The sequence below is a fragment of the Protopterus annectens genome, chromosome 8.part0, assembly GCF_019279795.1.
Source record: "Protopterus annectens isolate FY-2018-M chromosome 8.part0, PAN1.0, whole genome shotgun sequence".
Classification (NCBI taxonomy): domain Eukaryota; kingdom Metazoa; phylum Chordata; order Ceratodontiformes; family Protopteridae; genus Protopterus; species Protopterus annectens.
In genome coordinates this window covers 170011271-170029164 of record NC_056741.1, presented here as the reverse complement: position 1 = coordinate 170029164, position 17894 = coordinate 170011271, and the positions used below count along the sequence as shown (strand labels likewise).

At 38.8% G+C, this 17894-nt stretch overlaps 1 protein-coding gene across 1 annotated transcript in view; it reads right to left on the bottom strand.

The window, feature by feature from the left end:
• LOC122808690 (alpha-2-macroglobulin-like) overlaps positions 1-17894 on the bottom strand; it is a 1814690-nt gene that overhangs the window by 1605814 nt on the left and 190982 nt on the right. Inside the window, exon 6 of the mRNA XM_044079678.1 lies at positions 7257-7422. Within this exon, the coding sequence (XP_043935613.1) occupies positions 7257-7422 (166 nt within the window). The remainder of the gene's footprint in view (positions 1-7256; positions 7423-17894) is intronic.

Sequence of the window (17894 nt, the reverse complement as noted above, 5' to 3'; positions counted from 1 at the left end):
GTGAATGGATTATTCACATGGATGTGTTTTTGGACATTGCCCACCAGTGGGGTACTCTTCAAGTGGATATTTTTGCCTCCCCTCTGAACAGACAACTTCCTCTGTTTTGTGTCAGAGTCCTAGGTCCTCTGGTATGGAAGATGGATGCCCTCTCCTTTTCTTGGAAGGAGATGTTTCTTTATGCATTCCCTCTCCTTCCTCTCATTCTGAAAATCCTGTCCAAGATTCAATAGGATGCTTCCAAAATCTTGCTGGTGACTCCCTTTTGGCCGTGACAGCATTGGTTTCCTCTACTTCTGCATCTAGCCAGTGGCAGTCATCACAAGTTACCTCACAGGGTGGATCTAATCACACAAGACAAGGATATCTCATCCATCCCAACCTGTCCACATATCAACTGACACTGTGGGTGATAGGATTTTGATTCCTCACAACGCCTTTTTTTTTTTTGAGAACATGCTGCAAGTCCTGCAGGAGGCCTGGAAACCTACTACGAGAAAATAATACTTATCCAAATGGAAGAGGTTTCCTGTTTGGTGTCTCTCTCGTAACCTGGACTCACTTACTGTGGATGTTCCTTTCATTCTCTCTTATTTGTGTGAGTTGCTCAATGTTGGTTTGTTTGGCCTATTCTGTTAAGACCCAGTTATCATCTAACTCTGCTTGTCGGCCATTTTCTCCTCCTTTAGCTTCTAAATTTTAGGTTAAACAATTTCTTAAAGTCGTCCTTAATATTAGACCTCTGAGGAAGCCTGCTCCTCCTCCCTGGAATCTTAATTTTGCTTTAGAAAAGTGGACTCACACTCTCCTTTTGTGCCTGCTGCTTCAGTTTCCTTGCTACATTGTTCCTGGAAGACTGTTCATTTGTTAACTCTTACTTTTGCCAGATGAGTGTCTGAGTTGCAAGCCCTTATGGTTTCTCCTACTTTGTTTTTTATCTTTCATAAGGTCAAGGTAACCCTTCTTTTATGACTTAGGTGATTAATGAGCAATCACTGGATCAGTCTATTAATCTGCCTACTTTTTCTACCTGTTGACAAGCTGACCGTGACAGGGTGCTGCATACTTTGGATGTGCATAGACTATGCAAGGTTTATTTGGGTAAGACTAAAGATATTAGAAAATCTGATCAATTATTTGTTTCTTTTCATCCTAGATCATTGGGACTTGCTGCATCCAAGCAAATGATTTCTTCCTGGATTTCTAAGGCTATTTCCATTTGTTACACTTTTCATGATAAGAACCTTCTTGTTCAGTTAAGGCTCATTCTACTAGAGCTGTGGCTTCTTTGGGTATTGTTTTCAAAGGCTTAAATACTAATTATATTCTTGGAGCAGCTACCTGGACTTCTGTGCATACCTTTACCGAGCTTTACAAGTTGGATGGTATTTCTAGAGCTAGGGCTCATTTTGTAAGTGCCATTTTTTATGGCTTTTTAGGGGGCTCTTCTGTGCCTTCCCCCTCCCAAGTTTCTTCTTGAGCTTTGACATTCTCCCATCTGTTAAGAGTATTGCAGCAATGAATGGTAGGGCATAGTACAGCTGTGAAAAATGTTACCATACCGGTAGATGTCCTTGCCTTCACTGCTGCAGTATTTGCTCCCTCCCTCCATCCCCCTAGTCTTTTACCTTCCTGGTTTTACAGGTTACCTCTTGAGTTTCTTGGACTGTGTTCCTACTGGGACATTCAGTTCTGATTATGGCAAGCCTGAACGTCAGCTTTATGCCCTATGCTATGCAAGGAGCATTTGGGTGACATGGCTTACCTTTTAAAACAACAAGTACTCTTTGCTAGACTGACTGGATGATCAGGCTTCCACAGCAGGGAATTCCATTATGGTAAGATTGTACACAACTGTACTTTCAAAGACCATGAAGGTAGGAGCGAGAACACAACACAGTGTTCAAAGGTCCTGATGTTTTTTTTTTCCATTGCAGAATGTTCAGATTTGTGCCCCATGTTTTTGGTCTGTTTCTCATAAAATTGTGTTTTTCTGGCAAATCCCTGGAAAATCATTGAGGACTGAAGTCAGAAAATAATGACAGACATTTGAGCATTAGACTTCATAGCCATCAAATTCATACTAATGCAAAACTTGTTCTATTAACTTTCTACGTTTGTAAGAGCAATATTGAAAAGGTGTCCCTATTTTTGGGACTTTGTTCCCCTATTATTTGTGGCTTTGTCCAGGTTTCTTGCTCTAAGTCTAAGTGATTGAGAGGTATGAGGGTGTAATAGGGAGGTAGGGGGTATATGTGTGTGTCATACTTCTCAACCATACAGAAATTCATAGAATGTCCAGATTTATGGCTCATATTTTGGTATGTTCCTCATAAAGAAATGTCTTTTTTTGACATATCACTGGGATGATCTAGGGATTAAGGTTACTAAATAATAATATGCATTTGAGTTTCAGGCTTCATATACTTAAAAAAATGCATTCTAACATAAATTCTGTTATTCTAGCAACTTTCTAAGTTTATAAAAGCAATATTTAAAATGCATCCCTAGTTTTGGGCATTTCTCTCCCCAGTATGCAAATTTCATGTGCTAAGAGGTTGAGAGGTATGGTGTGTGTGTGTGTGTGTGTGTGTGTGTGTGTGTGTGTGTGTGTGTCTAAGAGGGAGGAAGGGATGTGGGTGTGCGTGTGTGTGTAATAGTGAGAGGTGTGTGTGTTGTGTTTTTGTGTGTGTGTGTGTGTGTGTGTGTGTGTGTGTGTGTGTGTGTGTGTAAGAGGTAGGTAGCATACCCCTCAACTGTCCTGCTTTTTACATAATTTCTAGATTTTTGCCCCATATTTTTTGTCTGTTCTTTATAAAAAGGATTGAAGTTGTTAAATAATGACAGACATTTGAGTTATAGACTTCAAATCCTTAGAATTTATCTTAATTTATTAATTTTATTTTATATTGTTTACCGGGAGAGTCCAACTGGGCAGTTTGCCTGTTTTTAGTGGTGGCCCAGGAAGAAAAGCTCCATGCAAAAAGATTACTAAGATAGTACATAGTAAAACAGTTCAAAGATTAATAAAAAATGCATACAGACACAAATCCTGTTATTCTAGCAATTTGCTAAGTTCATCAGAGCAACATTTATAATCTGTCCCTATGTATTTTAGGCTTTGTCCACATTTCCTGCACTAAGAGCTTGAGGCATGTGTGTGAGAGAGTGAAATGCTCTAATAAGGGTTAGCAGGTGGTTAGTAATTTTCATCGACTCAAACGCTGTATTTTAGCTACAGGAAACAGGAACCTACATCCTACTTCAACTACCAAGCTGCATTTTCAAGGAAATGAGTTTCAAGTGCATTTTTCAAGGAAATTTGTTTTAAGTGCATTTTCAAGGGAAGAGAAATTTACTTGTGCTCATACTAAGTCTGTTTACAATGTTCAACTGTTTTGTTTGGCAAATGGTGTTACAATTGTGGTATAGAATTTGTAAGTAGTCTTAGTAGCACAAGTAGCATCCTTGCATTTTGATGCAGATGGCTGTTGGTTCTACTTCCACACCATGTAGATGGATTGCTGATACTGTGTTGTATTTTAAGGGGGTGGGGTGATGCAGTCCTGGGCATGTCCTCCTTTGGATGAGATGCCTAGTAACTATGAACCTGTTTTCAGTTTGCCATCCATTCCCTATTGTAATATTACCAGATTACCATATCTATACCAGTAGTTGTTAAAACAAAATGAAAACACCAGCAAAGCTAGAATTTCCACTGAGTGACCTCCCAAACCTCTTGTAACAGAGGCACATGGGATATATGCAAATGATCCTTATGAACATCAGGTGTTTCAGCTCATTGGCGATTCTGAATGCCCATGACTTGTTTCGTCATTTTAATGGACAATTTCAGGCCAATATAGCCAAACCCCACTAGCTGTGGATATGCATTTTCTCTCTGTTCCTATTGCTTTAGCTTGAACAAGGCTCTTAGTAAAGCAGGTTTCATTCTCCTTGACTGTATGCCAGTTCACCTAGCTCCTTACTCATGCTACTGATTTGGCTGCATGTTGCATTATTAATTGTTGCAGGTTCTTTCATGCTCACATACTGCAGAGAGGAGCAGTGGTACATTGGATCTAAGGAGAACTGACAATTTGTGTTAACTGCACATGTAAGACTTTATATAGATTAATTAGTTTCAAATAGGGGATTTGTTTTGGTTGCTTAGTTAGCTTTTTAATTCATAACTAAGTTTAAACATGTAATTTTAGGAGTAGGTCCGGAGGAGGTATGCTACCAATTTGTTGTTTCTTACTTTTATTCTCCTGTTGAAATTTACTTTCATGATAGCCAGAACTGTTGGTATAGCTTTCACTACAATCCAAGTGATTGGAGTTCAGTTAATGGGCCTGGTGCCTGTGGTTTCAACACAACGTTGCAATATTCACAGGCATATTTACAAAAACCTCTGATATTTAATAGTATTTGGAAATGCCTCAATGCACTACTTATTCCTGAAATTAACTCAAGTGGATGCTTAGCTCATCTGACAGTTTTAGAATCCAGAGTCTGTTTAATTTGTAATCTTTTAAAAATATAACTGATTTTTAAAATTCAAATGCTGTTTTATTTATATTAATTATTAATTAATATCAGTCTAAAAACACAATCCCAAATATAGGGGATTTATCAAAATATTTCCTTTATAAAAGGGGTCCTCCAGCTTGCAAAGTTTTGGAACAACTGATAACAGGGGCTTCGAGTATAGCATGCAGTTTACAATCATTGGCAAATTTGGTTAACCAGTGTTCCTGATTTTTGATTTGGAGATCAGAGAAGTATATGCTGAATAGCATAGATCCTAGCACTGAAGCGTGTGATACCCTACTGTTTACTTTCATGCTCTCCAAGGCAGTACCTGCCACCCTTACAGCATGAGGCTGTTCTGTTACTCAGCTAAATAACTATCCATCTAAGTATATAGGGGATGATTTAGAGCACAATTTGCTTTTTGATAATATTAGCATGTGGTATAGTATCTCAATGGTGCAGTGGTCAGTGTTGTCACCTCACAGTAAGAGGTTATCTGGTTTGATTCTTGGCAGGGGTGATTTCTGTGCTGAGTATGCATATACTCCCTATGGTCATGTAGGTTTGCTCTGGTTTCCTCCCGCATTCCAAAGTCATGCAGTAGGTGGATTGCACACTCTAAATTGGCTTAAGTGAGAGTGTGAGTGGTACGAATGATCTACTGCGACATGGCTACCACCTGGTAGTGTAAACCTTGGCTTGAGATTGTCACTGCTGAGATGATACCCTGACCCCCATGTGAAAAAATGGGAAAAGGAGTTGAGGAGAGATGTATAGTAGAAAATGCTTTGATGAGGTCAAGGTATGCTGTATGGACAGCATACTCACTGTCCAAGACTTGTGTTACTCTCCCCAAAAATTTAACAGATTGACTGGACAGAAAGTGCCATTAACAAAGCCATACTGCTAAGGTTCAAGTCATAGAAGATTTTTTATAAAGTTGTTTACCAGGTCTTTTGTGACTTATCCCATGGCCTTGCAGATGAGGCTTATCAGGTAAATAGGCCTTTAATTCCAGGGGGCCTGTGTTGGGGCTGCCCTTGTGAAGAACCATCACAACACGACAACTGCTGTGCACAAAATCTTGGGGACAAAACTAGTGGCTAAACTCAGGTTGAACAGATAGAAGTGGATTCACCACTACATGTTTATTGCTGTTTAGCAGGCAGCTTAATATGTTTTGAAAAGTGTTCTTTTGTGCTGATAGTGCATTTAGGGCCTTAAATATATTTGTGATTGGTATACTCATCTCTGGGGTGAAGATAGCACTGAATTTGTTTGCCACTACATTTGAGATATCCACAGTAGGTAGTGCCATTCTTTTTTTTTTTCAAAACAGGTTTATTGTTTTAACATATAAGAGAAATATCATAACAATTTTATACAAGTAATTAAAAATAGGTATTATTATAATATTCAACAAAACAACTAAAGTATTTACAAAGACATCCACTACAATCAGATCAATTAATTAAACTAAAATACCGTGCTATTGAAATTAGAATTTTTTTAACAAATTTTGTAAATTATCCCATACAATATAATAAGATGTTTTTCTAGTTGTTCTTGTCCTAATTGTGTTTATTTCCATATGGCACACTATATTTATAACATTTTTAAATTCATTGAACGAAGGAGGTGTATCTGAAATCCAATTTCTAGTTATTATTTTCCTAGCCACTGCTAGAATAGACCATAACAAGGGAAAGGTAGTGCCATTCTGAATGAGTTCAAAGCAAAGTTATGTCTTATTTATTAACTTCCTAACATAGGTAAAGAAGGATTTTAAGGATGTGTAACTATCCTTAGCTTCCAATGCCAGCGTACATTTATGGGAAGCTTGAATTTTCTTCATGGTATTTTTCATAGTCAGCTCAACTTGCAAGAAAATTATGTGTGATAATTTCTAAGAAGGCAAGTCTAATAAGGTAATTAAAAAGTTACTGTGAGTTCAAGCAAATTTGTTCAAAGAAATAACTGTTTTTCATGGAGAATATTGTATATATGAAATGGTATATGCAGCCAAAATTATGAAGGTTAAAGACACACCAACTAATAATCCACAGAAAAAAAGAAGAACCGAGGTCCAGATCCACTCAAAATACTGTTTATTGAGCACTTTCGTCTTTGTAATGGAAACTTCCTTTGAATGAAGTACACATTACCCAACATACCTTTTATATAAAACATATAACAATCACCTGTACTAATAATGAACTTTTTTAAAGCAACAATGCCATAAAATGTAAAGGCATAATATAAAAGCATAACAAAATATCTATTCTAAAACACATACATTGCATACGAATGAACAGGGGAATACATAACTTCATATGCACATGAGAACACTCTTAAAAACGGTTTGACATATTAAAACCTTCTTTATAGAAAAATTGTGCTTGCAGTCTTAAAACAAAACTGATGGACACAGCCAAAATTATGAAAATGTATTCCATTTGAAAGAAAACACACATTACTTTTTGGAATTATATGTGTACACAATGTTAAAAGTGATTTAACATTATGTATTACTAATATACTTCTTCCACTATAATTACATGAATGTATAAATATAACCCTTATACCTGAGCACAAAAATTAAATATAAATTTATAATATTTAAGTCAAAACATCCATTTTTCAGGTGGAAGGTAACAAGTAAGAAATACATAACTACATTATCTATGGATTATATATTAAAACAAAATACTGTTCCTTACCATATTCTTCTACTGAAAATGTATGTGTTGTCAAAGCTTCATGTTTCTGAGCTATGATCTTGTAGGTACCCAATAATACTTCTTGGGCTAAAGGAAAAGAAAGGTCCCCTATGCCCTGCTGTGTTTTCACATTCAGCCACTGGATAATCCTATTTTGCTGAGGATCCTGAAAAAGAAAGTAATATTTTGGTAACATATGTCTTAAATTTCCAATCACCTTTGCATCACTTACCTTACCTTACCAAGTACTAGCTAATGACTAACATGCTAGCTGTCTATGTATTCTTTATCTAGCGACTTCCTTAGTTACTTTGTTTCTTAATTACCTTTTTAACTTGTATTTTTCCTTGGCACCTTCTTATAATGAGGTTCAAACTGTAAACATTGTACTTGCTTGTCTTAATACTGTACTGATGTCTTACTGATATGTAAACTGTAGAGATTTTCTCCCTTGGCCTCCACTAAAAAAGGGAGTCAGCTCAGCTGGACCAACCTGGTCATCAAATGTCAAACAAATAAATAATCACTTGTACACCACTGCAATTAATTTGGCCATCATTACAGCTGCTATCAAAACCGCTATAATTACTATAACCAGTCAAATAATTTAAATAAATGCAAAAGACACTGCACCATTTAATCATTGATTGTTACATCTGTACTTTAATTAAGTGGCTCTTTCTCAGTGGTGTTCAAAAATAAAAAATCTTTTCTCTCAAGAAATGTTTGTTTTGTGTATTTCAAGTTATGGCAGCTCAGCTGAAGGATTCCTTCAAAAGTGTCATTCACTATATTTCAAGTTATGGCAGCTCTGCTGAAGGATTCTTTCAAAAGTGTCATTCGCTATATTTTAATTCAGTCACTCTGATTATTGTATCAGATTCCCAAGATGAAGTCTAACTCCCTCCTGGGGGGTTCAGATAGATATTTTCTGGCACCTGGGCTAATCAAAAGTACAAAGCACATCGAAAAAGTTGAGATAAAAAACATACCTTTATGTCTATCATTGAGAAAGGGTCTTGTACCTGAAAACTTTGTGTTTGATAAAGGTGTGTTTTTTACCTGGGCTAATCAGACAGCCTCTGATGCAGAGTCACAATTTTATGGTTTTAAAAAATTATTCATGTGTAGATATACCTAAAATTCACAGCTTTCCCATGCTATAGCATCATTATTTTGTACAATCTTCCCACTCTCTGGTGCACATACAGAATTGTTCCTTATTATTAAAGATACGTTACTTCTTCTTAAAAACATAGTTGAAGCATGCAGGCTTTTAAACAAGGGTAGCGACACACAGTTTTCAGGTTATAAACTACCCCCCACCCCCCCCACCCCACCCCCCATGCACACACACACACACACACACACACACACACACACACACACACACACACACACACACACACACACACACACACACACATGCAGATCAGATTGCTAATGTCCTGGAAGCTTGAAAGTTGAATATTTTACTGGTCAGTTACATACTCTCTGACAGTTTACCAGGACAGTTTTTGAACAGGATCTGGTTTTCTTTCTGATTAGACTGTTTTTACTGTCGTACCCTATCCATTTGTCAATTTGATTTGACCTTTTGATGCAAAAGTTGTGATTGAAAAAGGTAAAACATTTTGAAATAACTGGCGTACATAATATTAAAATCAATTTGACTCTAAGGACTTCAAGCAGTGAGTCATGTGATACTGCGTTTTGTTCATTCTAAAATAAGCATGTAATTATGCATACATATGTCAAACCTTTCTCCTTATTGGCTTATAAGCAAAGAAATTCAGAACCAGTACAACTTTCTATGGAGAAAAAGGATTAATTTAACAAAAATAAGAAGAATTATTTATAAGATGTAACAATTAGCCTTTTATACCAACCTCACTCAATTAGCATTTGTCTGCCATTATATTCAGTACCCGTATCATCAGAAAGACCCTAGACAAAGCAAATGTTCATAATAATTATATTACAGATCTAGACAAACACAAGTGAGGATATTTCAGCTCTTCAGCTACTTGTCTTCATATATGTAGATTTTTCCACAAACATCCGATATTCTACTCCAGAATTGCCACGTAAAGATGTATGTGTCTCTCTAGGTGCTATGTAGTTCTTTATATTGAAAAATAAAAGTGAACTTCTAACATTGTCTTAAAATGGAACTTCCACTATGCTCTACCTAGTAATGTTACTTATCATTTATCCATTAATAAAAAGAAACCTAAACATACCTCTCAACCTCTTAGAGGAAAAATTCTGGACAAAGACATAAATAAAAGTGACACAAAGACCCAAAATAGAGGCAATTTTTAAATATTGTTCTTACAAACTTAGAAAGTTGATAGAAGAATGGGTTTTGCATTAGCATGAATTTTCTGAAGGGTTATGAAGTCTGAAATTCAAATGCCTGTCATTATTTTCTAACTCCAGTCTTTAATGATTTGCCACTAGTTTGCCAGAAAACCACAGTTTTATAAAAGATGGACAAAAAACATGAAGCACAAATCTGGACATTGTGAGAAAATCTGTATAGTTGAGAGGTATGATACCTAACTAGTCACTAGTACAAAGACGTTTTTTCATAAGTTTGCAGTAGGAATGCACTGCCCTGTCTGGTTGCCATCATCTGCAAGGAATTTTCATACATTTACAGTGGGAATGCACTGCTCTGTCTGGTTGCCATTATTTGCAGGGAACTTCAACAGTAAAATAGTCTGATTGGGCTCTTAGCTTCTTAATGACTTTATCAGTGAATGAAATGTTAGTAAACTACTTCAATATGGGGATGGTACCATAATTCTTAGAACTTCAGATGTCACTACATCATTAGATCAAACCCTGCAGGTAGTGTTTACTTCATTATCCTAAGGAAACTTCTACATGTGAATAATATAGGTTCATAGGTAGGTACTAGGCTATTGGCCCTAGGGCCTATATAAGCCTAGCCAAAAAGGTACCCTGGCTTTCGCCACCCAAGAAAATTATTTTCCTGTGTCCCTGTCGAACAGAGTCACAGAGGTGATGCCCGGTGTGAATTTCCTATTTCCCATCCAATCATCAAGATTTTTCTTGGAGAGTGCTAATGAGGAGCTTTGTTTGATACAGGTAGATTGTTCCAGAGTATGGGAAGTTTATGGGACAGGAATCTATCCCTCCAGCATTTCTTTTTATTGTGGTGACAAGGTTTAGGTCCCTAGAGCATGTAGTTCAGAGGGATTTGGATTTCTTTAAGTGGAGCATGTCCAACAGCTCTGGGTTTGACATAGCTTTGCATGTTAGGCAGAGGTCGCTTCTGAGTAGGCGATATGTGATGGAGTAAATCTGGAGTTTTTTGAGACGGTCTGCGCAAGGCATCTGTTTGAGGCCAGTAATCCTCTTTGTGAGGTATTTCTGTGACCTTTCCAGTTGTTGCAGATGTCTTGTGAGGTACATACCAAAAGGGCTGTTGTACTCTATAATGGGTCTAATGAGTGATGAGTAGAGGAGAACAATGACCTCTTTTTTCCTGGATGAGAAACCTTTTGTGATGAGGTGTGCCACGTAGAAGGATTTCCTGAATTCTGTGGTGATGTGATTATCAAAGGAGAGACTACTGTCCACCTGTGTTCCAAGGTCTCATCACACTTTCAGTGTTAAGTAGACTTCCGCCTATGTGGTAGCTCATGGGTACAGAGTTTTTACCAAAGGGGATGACAATGCACTTTTTGGCATTGAGCTTGAGGCCATGGCTTTGACACCAGGCATCTGTCTCAGTGAGGCCCTTCTGTAGGATGTCCACATCGCTGGGAGTTTCAATTATGGCTCCTAGTTTGCAGTCATCTGCAAACTTCATTAGCCAAAGACCTTCTGTGGTAGCCTGTACTTCAGAAAAGTAGATACCAAACAGGAGAGGACCCAGGACTGAACCCTGTGGTACTTCACTTGTCACTGGTCTGAAGTCATATTTGGAGTCTGCTACTTTCACAGTGTGGGTTCTGTCAGTGAGCCAGTTGGCAACACATCTTGTGATGTAGGGATTTATACCTAGTTTAGTGAGTTTATCTATAATTCCTGAGTGGGGGATGGTGTCAAAAGCCTTGGCAAGATCTAGTTAGGCTGTGTGAACCATCTTACCCTCGTCTATAGCTTTTTTAACTGCTTCAAAGAAGTCTATCAGGTTTAGGAGACATGATCTGCCTTTTACAAACCCGAACTGGGTGGGGTCCAGAGTTTGGCAATTACCAATGTCTTTGTTTATAATGATGATACGTTCCATGGCCTTGAGACCAGGCTCGTTAGGCTAATGGGGCAGTAGTTCCTGGGGTCCGTGGTGGCTCCCCCTTTGTGGAGTGGGATAACCATCACTGTATACCATTCAGTGGGCACAAAGCCTGAGATGAGGCTATGACTGAACATGGTGCTTAGGTGGGGTGCCAGTTCATTCTGTAGTTCATGTAGAATGGAGTCTGGGATGTTGTCAGGTCCCATGGATGCTGTTTTCTTGGCTTTGGAGAGTGTGGTTTTTACCTCTGCAGTTGTGATTACAGGAACTTTGCATGCTTCTGGTATAGGGGGTGGGGGGGTAAAGTTAGCACTGAACCTATCTGCCAGGATGTTGGCAATATCAGTTGGTATATTTAATGCCATTGTGCTGTAACTCAGAGCAGATCGAAGTGTTGCCATTGAGATTCTTGACATAGCTATAGAATGCTTTGTGGGTGTCTTTAGAATCAGTGGTAATTTTGTTTTCATAACTAGCTTTGGTAGATTTCATAAGGGATCTCAGCTTCTTACTGAGGCTGACCAGGGAGTTCCTCCAATCATGAGATTTTATTCTATTTTGCAACAGTTTCTTTCTTCTGTTGTAGAGTTTGTTTATGGCAGAGGACCACCAGATTGGCTTCCTTTTTTTGGAGGATAGCATCTTGGTTCTGTTAGGGATAGCATGATCTATGCACTCGTGTAAGTGCTTATAAAGTACATTTGTGAAGGATTCAGCAGTCTTACCTCTATTGTCTGTCTGCATGGGTGTCATGAAGTTTGCCACTTCTGTCTTAAGAAGCATGAAGTTGGCTTTAGAGAAATGTTTACGATGGTTTCCCTAATGGGGGGTGGGGGTGGGATGTGGATGCCTAGGTTGATTAGCTTGTGGTCGGATCTGACTGACAAGGAATTGACCTGTGGTGTGGAACACCAGTCACTCATGTTGGTAATGACCAGGTCTAGGATATTGCTGTCCCTGGTGGGGGTGTGGATAAGTTGATCCAAGGCATTGGAATTTATGAATTCCAGAAAATATTGAGCAAAAGAGTTGGTACATGAGTAGTTTTCCCAGTTAATGGTAGGGTAGTTGAAATCGCCCATTATTAGGGTGTTGGACTGTACCCTAATATTTTCCAGTGTATCAAGAAATGAGGAGTGGGAGTCCTGGGGAATGCTGGGGGATGTCTAGCAAGTTACAGTTTGGATTGAGGTCTTGCCCAGAGTTAGTTGCACTTGGATAATCTCGGATGCATTATGCTGAGCAACTAGCCTGGAGGTGTGGATATCCTTAATGAATATGGACATGTCTCCGCCTTTAGTGTTTCAGTCCAGGTTAGGTGGCTGAAAGGTGTGGTATGGCTTATAGCCTGGTAATGCAGGGGTGCTCTCTGCAGCCTTGTACCAGGTCTCTGCCACTGCACAGATGTCAATGTTCTCCATTTTAAGGAGTGTCTTGAGTGAATGCATTTTGAGGTTTAGATATCTAGCACTGAGTAGCATTACCCTCAGATTTTGCTTGCTTGTACCTGTTATGGTGGTGAATTTGTTATTTGAACCTTGCCTAAAAAAGGCACTATAGGGGTGGCAAGAACCTTAGCCAGTATCCAGAATCCCAAGGGTGACAGGTGCAGGCCATCTCTGACAAAGCATCGTGGTCTGTCAATCATGTCATCCCAGGCAGATAGATACTGGATCCCCTTAGAATGACACCAGAAGCTTAGCCAATTGTTGAAGTCAATCATTTTGTCCTTGTACTGTGGTATCATTATGGGTGATTGCAGGATGCTACTCAGGGCTAGGGTCATACCTGCCAGGGCTACAAGATCGGAGAGCTCCTCCATGTCTCTTTTCATGTAGTCCAGGGAGGTACATCTCAGGTCATTCACATCAACATGGACAATGACAGAGTCATATTTGTACTTGTTGTGGAGTGACCTGATGACTCTAACTTTTCTGACAGCCTAATACTTGGCATTGGATAATGTTATGCGATTTGAAAAAAAGGATATATAAATCACGTACTTGTCTACAAACACTGCATTTTAAGTCTTTTATTCCAACCTGCAGTGTGGTAGTCTCTAACTAGTTTTTGCCCAGTTCTAGACCAGAGTTCTAAATTACTCATGGGAGACATCAAATGATTATTTCCATATTCCATAACCTGACTTTTCAGCACGAATTGGATAACTCTCTTATGCCAGTATTTACTCCACAGAAACTTTTACATTTTCTAGGTCTTTACATGTATGTTCTACTAAGGAACTTTGTAAGATGTAAACATCATGGGAAGGAATTACATAATCTGTGCAAATGTTCCAAATTAGATAACATCATTACATATTGCTAAATTACAAAAATAGCCCACAGTGTTGATCTGAACAAGAAAAAATAATCCACCACTTACAACATGCTGACTTAATTTCTTTCCAGCTATCATTTGAGTTCAGTTAGAGAAAAACTTATGAGTTGTTGATTGTGTATCTTATAACATGGAGATACTGGGAGAACATAAAGTAGAAACAACTGCTGTGCACTAGATGCATTCAGATGCTTATATAGTTGAATGTTCTCCCCCTTGCCGTAGTTACCAGTTGCACTCCATATTTTTGCAGCAAAGTCCAGATTTAATCTCTGATGTCCTGTAACAAGCAAAACCCTCCATTTGTCAGTGTCAAACGCTAACTGGCCTAATGATAGACTACATACAGTAGCATGGCAAATGAGAGGGGTGGAGATAAAGGCAGAGTGAGAATTATAAGTAACATAAACCACATAAAACCATGCCCACAGAGACAATGACCAGCATATAGAAATAAAATTAATTTTATTTGGATATTCTAAACACAGTTCATTACCAGGCCAACCCATGAATTGACTTGTTATAGTACTCACTACAAGAAAAATCAATCCAAGCTAGAGTTTTCACTGATACCCTGAAACCTCCTGTAATAGAGAACTATGGAATATATTCAAATGAAACAACCAAAGAGAGCAGGACTGGAGAATGGAGATCAACAGCAAACTACAGCGATGCACAGAAGAAAAACAAAATGGTGGATCCCACTCTCCGAAAATGTATTAGTCTTAAAAACGCACAAAGCTTTCACGATAACCCTTCTTCAGTGTATACCCTCTACCTACTTTTCACCAGCACCTATCAGCTTTCATCTGGCAGCTTCCCACCCCCTACCTACCAATACAGTTACCTAACCACACTATCTTCTGGTACTGCATTTCCAGGTACAACAGTTTCTTATCTCTCTAGTCACATCTCAAATAATGTTGCACTCCTTTCTACTACCCCTCCTATTAGCCCCATACTTCCTTACCTTATATGAAAATCAGTCTCTCACAGGACTTCAAGTCCCAAAGGCCCATACTATCACCCCAGCTGTCAATCATCCCACCTTCAACCATACTTACAGTACCGGGACATATCCAACATCTTGTCCACACTTCCTACACATCAACTCCAGGAAAATTAGCTCTAGAAGCAAACACTACCACAAACTTGTAGACAAATTCCTGAAACTTACCTCCAAGCTTAGACCTAGCCTATTACTTGGTGGGGACATAATCCCCAAGCATGGCCCATCCACCTTAGACACATACTCCTCTACCTGTAACCAAAGCTACAAACCTACAATTTCCAGGCCATCTATCTCTCTCCTAATGTGCCATCTTAATATTAGAAGCATTAATAACAAGGTACATGAACTGCATGCACTCATTGCTGTTCACTCTCCTGAGATTCTCTGTCTGTCTGAGACCTGGTTAAAACCTACTACTACAGACAATGAAGTACTACCTCCTGGGTATAACATACACAGGCTGGACCATGCTTCCAGGAAGGTGGGTGAGGTAGCAAAACTCTATAAATCAGAGTTGAATGAAACAACAGATGTAATACAACCACCTCAGATTAACAACTTAGAGACTCTAGCCACCAAACTGCAACTTAACAAAAGTAAATGCATTAATATAATCTGCATGTATATTCCCCCAGGTAACAATAAAGCTACACCTGAAGACATCTTGCACTGGTTATCTAGTCACTACGCCCAAGAAACCCTACTTCTCGGAAACTTTACTATAGACTGGGCCACCTGTTAATCAGAATCCCCAACCACCCATATTAACCTACACTCATTTACGCAAATCATTAACATCCTTGCCAGGGTAGGTAAACCCAACCAAAAAAAAGCATACTTGATTGGGTACTCATTAATAGTCACCCCATTTGTACACCTCTGCTACCCCCCGATAGTCTAAGTGATCACCATCTCACATATATAATTAAGCACAAAGCTATCAGTCCCCAACAACCCTTACTAAGAAATGTTAGAAATAACAAAAACTTTGACTCAGCCAAATTCCAACAGGAACTAAAATCATGTAATTGGTCTATTTTAAAACTCCTCTTCTTAGAGGAAGCAGTTTTGTACTTTAACAATAAATTCCTTGAGATCCTTGACTTACACGCACCTATTCACTCAAAGAGAACAAAGGCAAAAACTGCTCCATGGCTTTTGAAAGAGTTTAGACTCAAAATTAGCCTTAGACATAAAGCCTGGGCTTTATTGTGTTCAACTAAACTACCCCAAGATCAAATTAAATACAGGCAATTTACGAATGAAACTAAAACAAATCCATATTACAAGACAAAAAACAATACTACTGTAAATTACAGACAGAAAATCAAAATAACCCTCAGAAGTTTTGGGCAGGTTTGAATAATCTGCTACACTCTCAACAAACTACTACCCCCTGTTCCAGCTGCCACTTCTGATAAACCCTCAGAAGATGTTTCAGATAGCTTTAACCAATTCTTTACCGAGACAATTCAAGCCCTACCCAGCCAACTACCTCCTAGCTCCCTTGGCTCAGAAAGTAGCACCCCTAGAAACCTACTCTCATTTAGCTTCCAACCTGTCGCCACGTCACTTTTCCAGACCCTAATCAAAAAACTAAAACCCACCACACTATTGGCTGACCAACTTCCTGCTGAATACCTACAAAACTCAGCTGATGCTATTGCATACCCGGTATCAATACTTATCAATCAAACCATAGTAGAAGCTAAAATTCCCACTATCTGGAAAATACCCTATGTAATCCCACTTCATAAAGGAGGTAGCTCTACTGAATTCTCCAACTATAGGCCTATAGCTATACTCTCTCCACTTGCAAAGATTATGGAAAAATGTATTCAGAGACAGTTCATGCACCACCTAATCTATAATCACCTCATGGCAGACACCCAGCATTGTTTCAGACCTCACCACAGCACTACCTCAGCCCTACTAGGCTTTACCGACACCATAAACCATAATCGAAACAATAACCATATTTCTTCAGCCCTCTTCTTGGATCTCTCCAAGGCATTTGATATGGTTGACCACCAACTATTAATCCACACCCTGCAAACACTCAGTCTTGATCCTAAAGCCCTTCAATGGATTAAATACTATCTAAGTGGTAGACAGCAGGCTGTTCTTTGACAGAATAAACTCTCTAACCTACTACCTAACACCCTTAGAGTACCACAAGGCTCTATACTAGGGCCCCTGTTATCTTCCATTTTCATCAACAATATGAATACTGTCATCCCAAAAGTCAGCTGTATCCAGTATGCTGATGACTCTACCCTGATTTGCTTGGCCACATCCCCAACAGAGTTACAGTTAGCTACCCAGATCACCTTTAACACAATAGAAAACTGGCTTTCTGAACGATGTCTGATACTATTGTTGTGTCTTTCGGCTTTTCCTGGTTAGGGGTCGCCACAGCGGAACTCCGGTCCGCTAATGACTGGCAGTAGATTTTTACGTGCCGAGTTGCCAGCTCTGACTCACAACCTTCATTCACGCATGTCTCCATGCAGAAGACGCTCTAACTGAGAATCGAACCGGACAGTGTCTTACTGTGAGGCGACAACGCTACTGCAGCACCACCACCGCAGTACGATGTCTGATACTAAATCCTAAAAAAACTAAAATGCTGTTATTTTTACCTACACAAAGATCTACTGCTGTTAACTTTACAATAAAAGCAAATAATTGCACAATAATCTCCCCTGACCTCTCTACTAAAGTATTAGGTGCCATTATAGATAATAATCTAAAATTCGACCTACATGTCAACCAATTGATCAAAACCATCAATAAAAACTAGGGTCACTTTACAGAATAAAAGCCTTCCTAACCCTCCAGCCAAAGTTGCCATAGCTCGATCCCACATTCTCTCTACTCTACTGTATGCAGCCCCTCTACTATCTAATGTTAACAAGACTGTCCTGAACAAACTCTCAATCTGTTATAACCACATTGCCAGGTTTGCCACTGGGCTGCCTTTCAGGACACATCATTGCATCAATCTAATCCA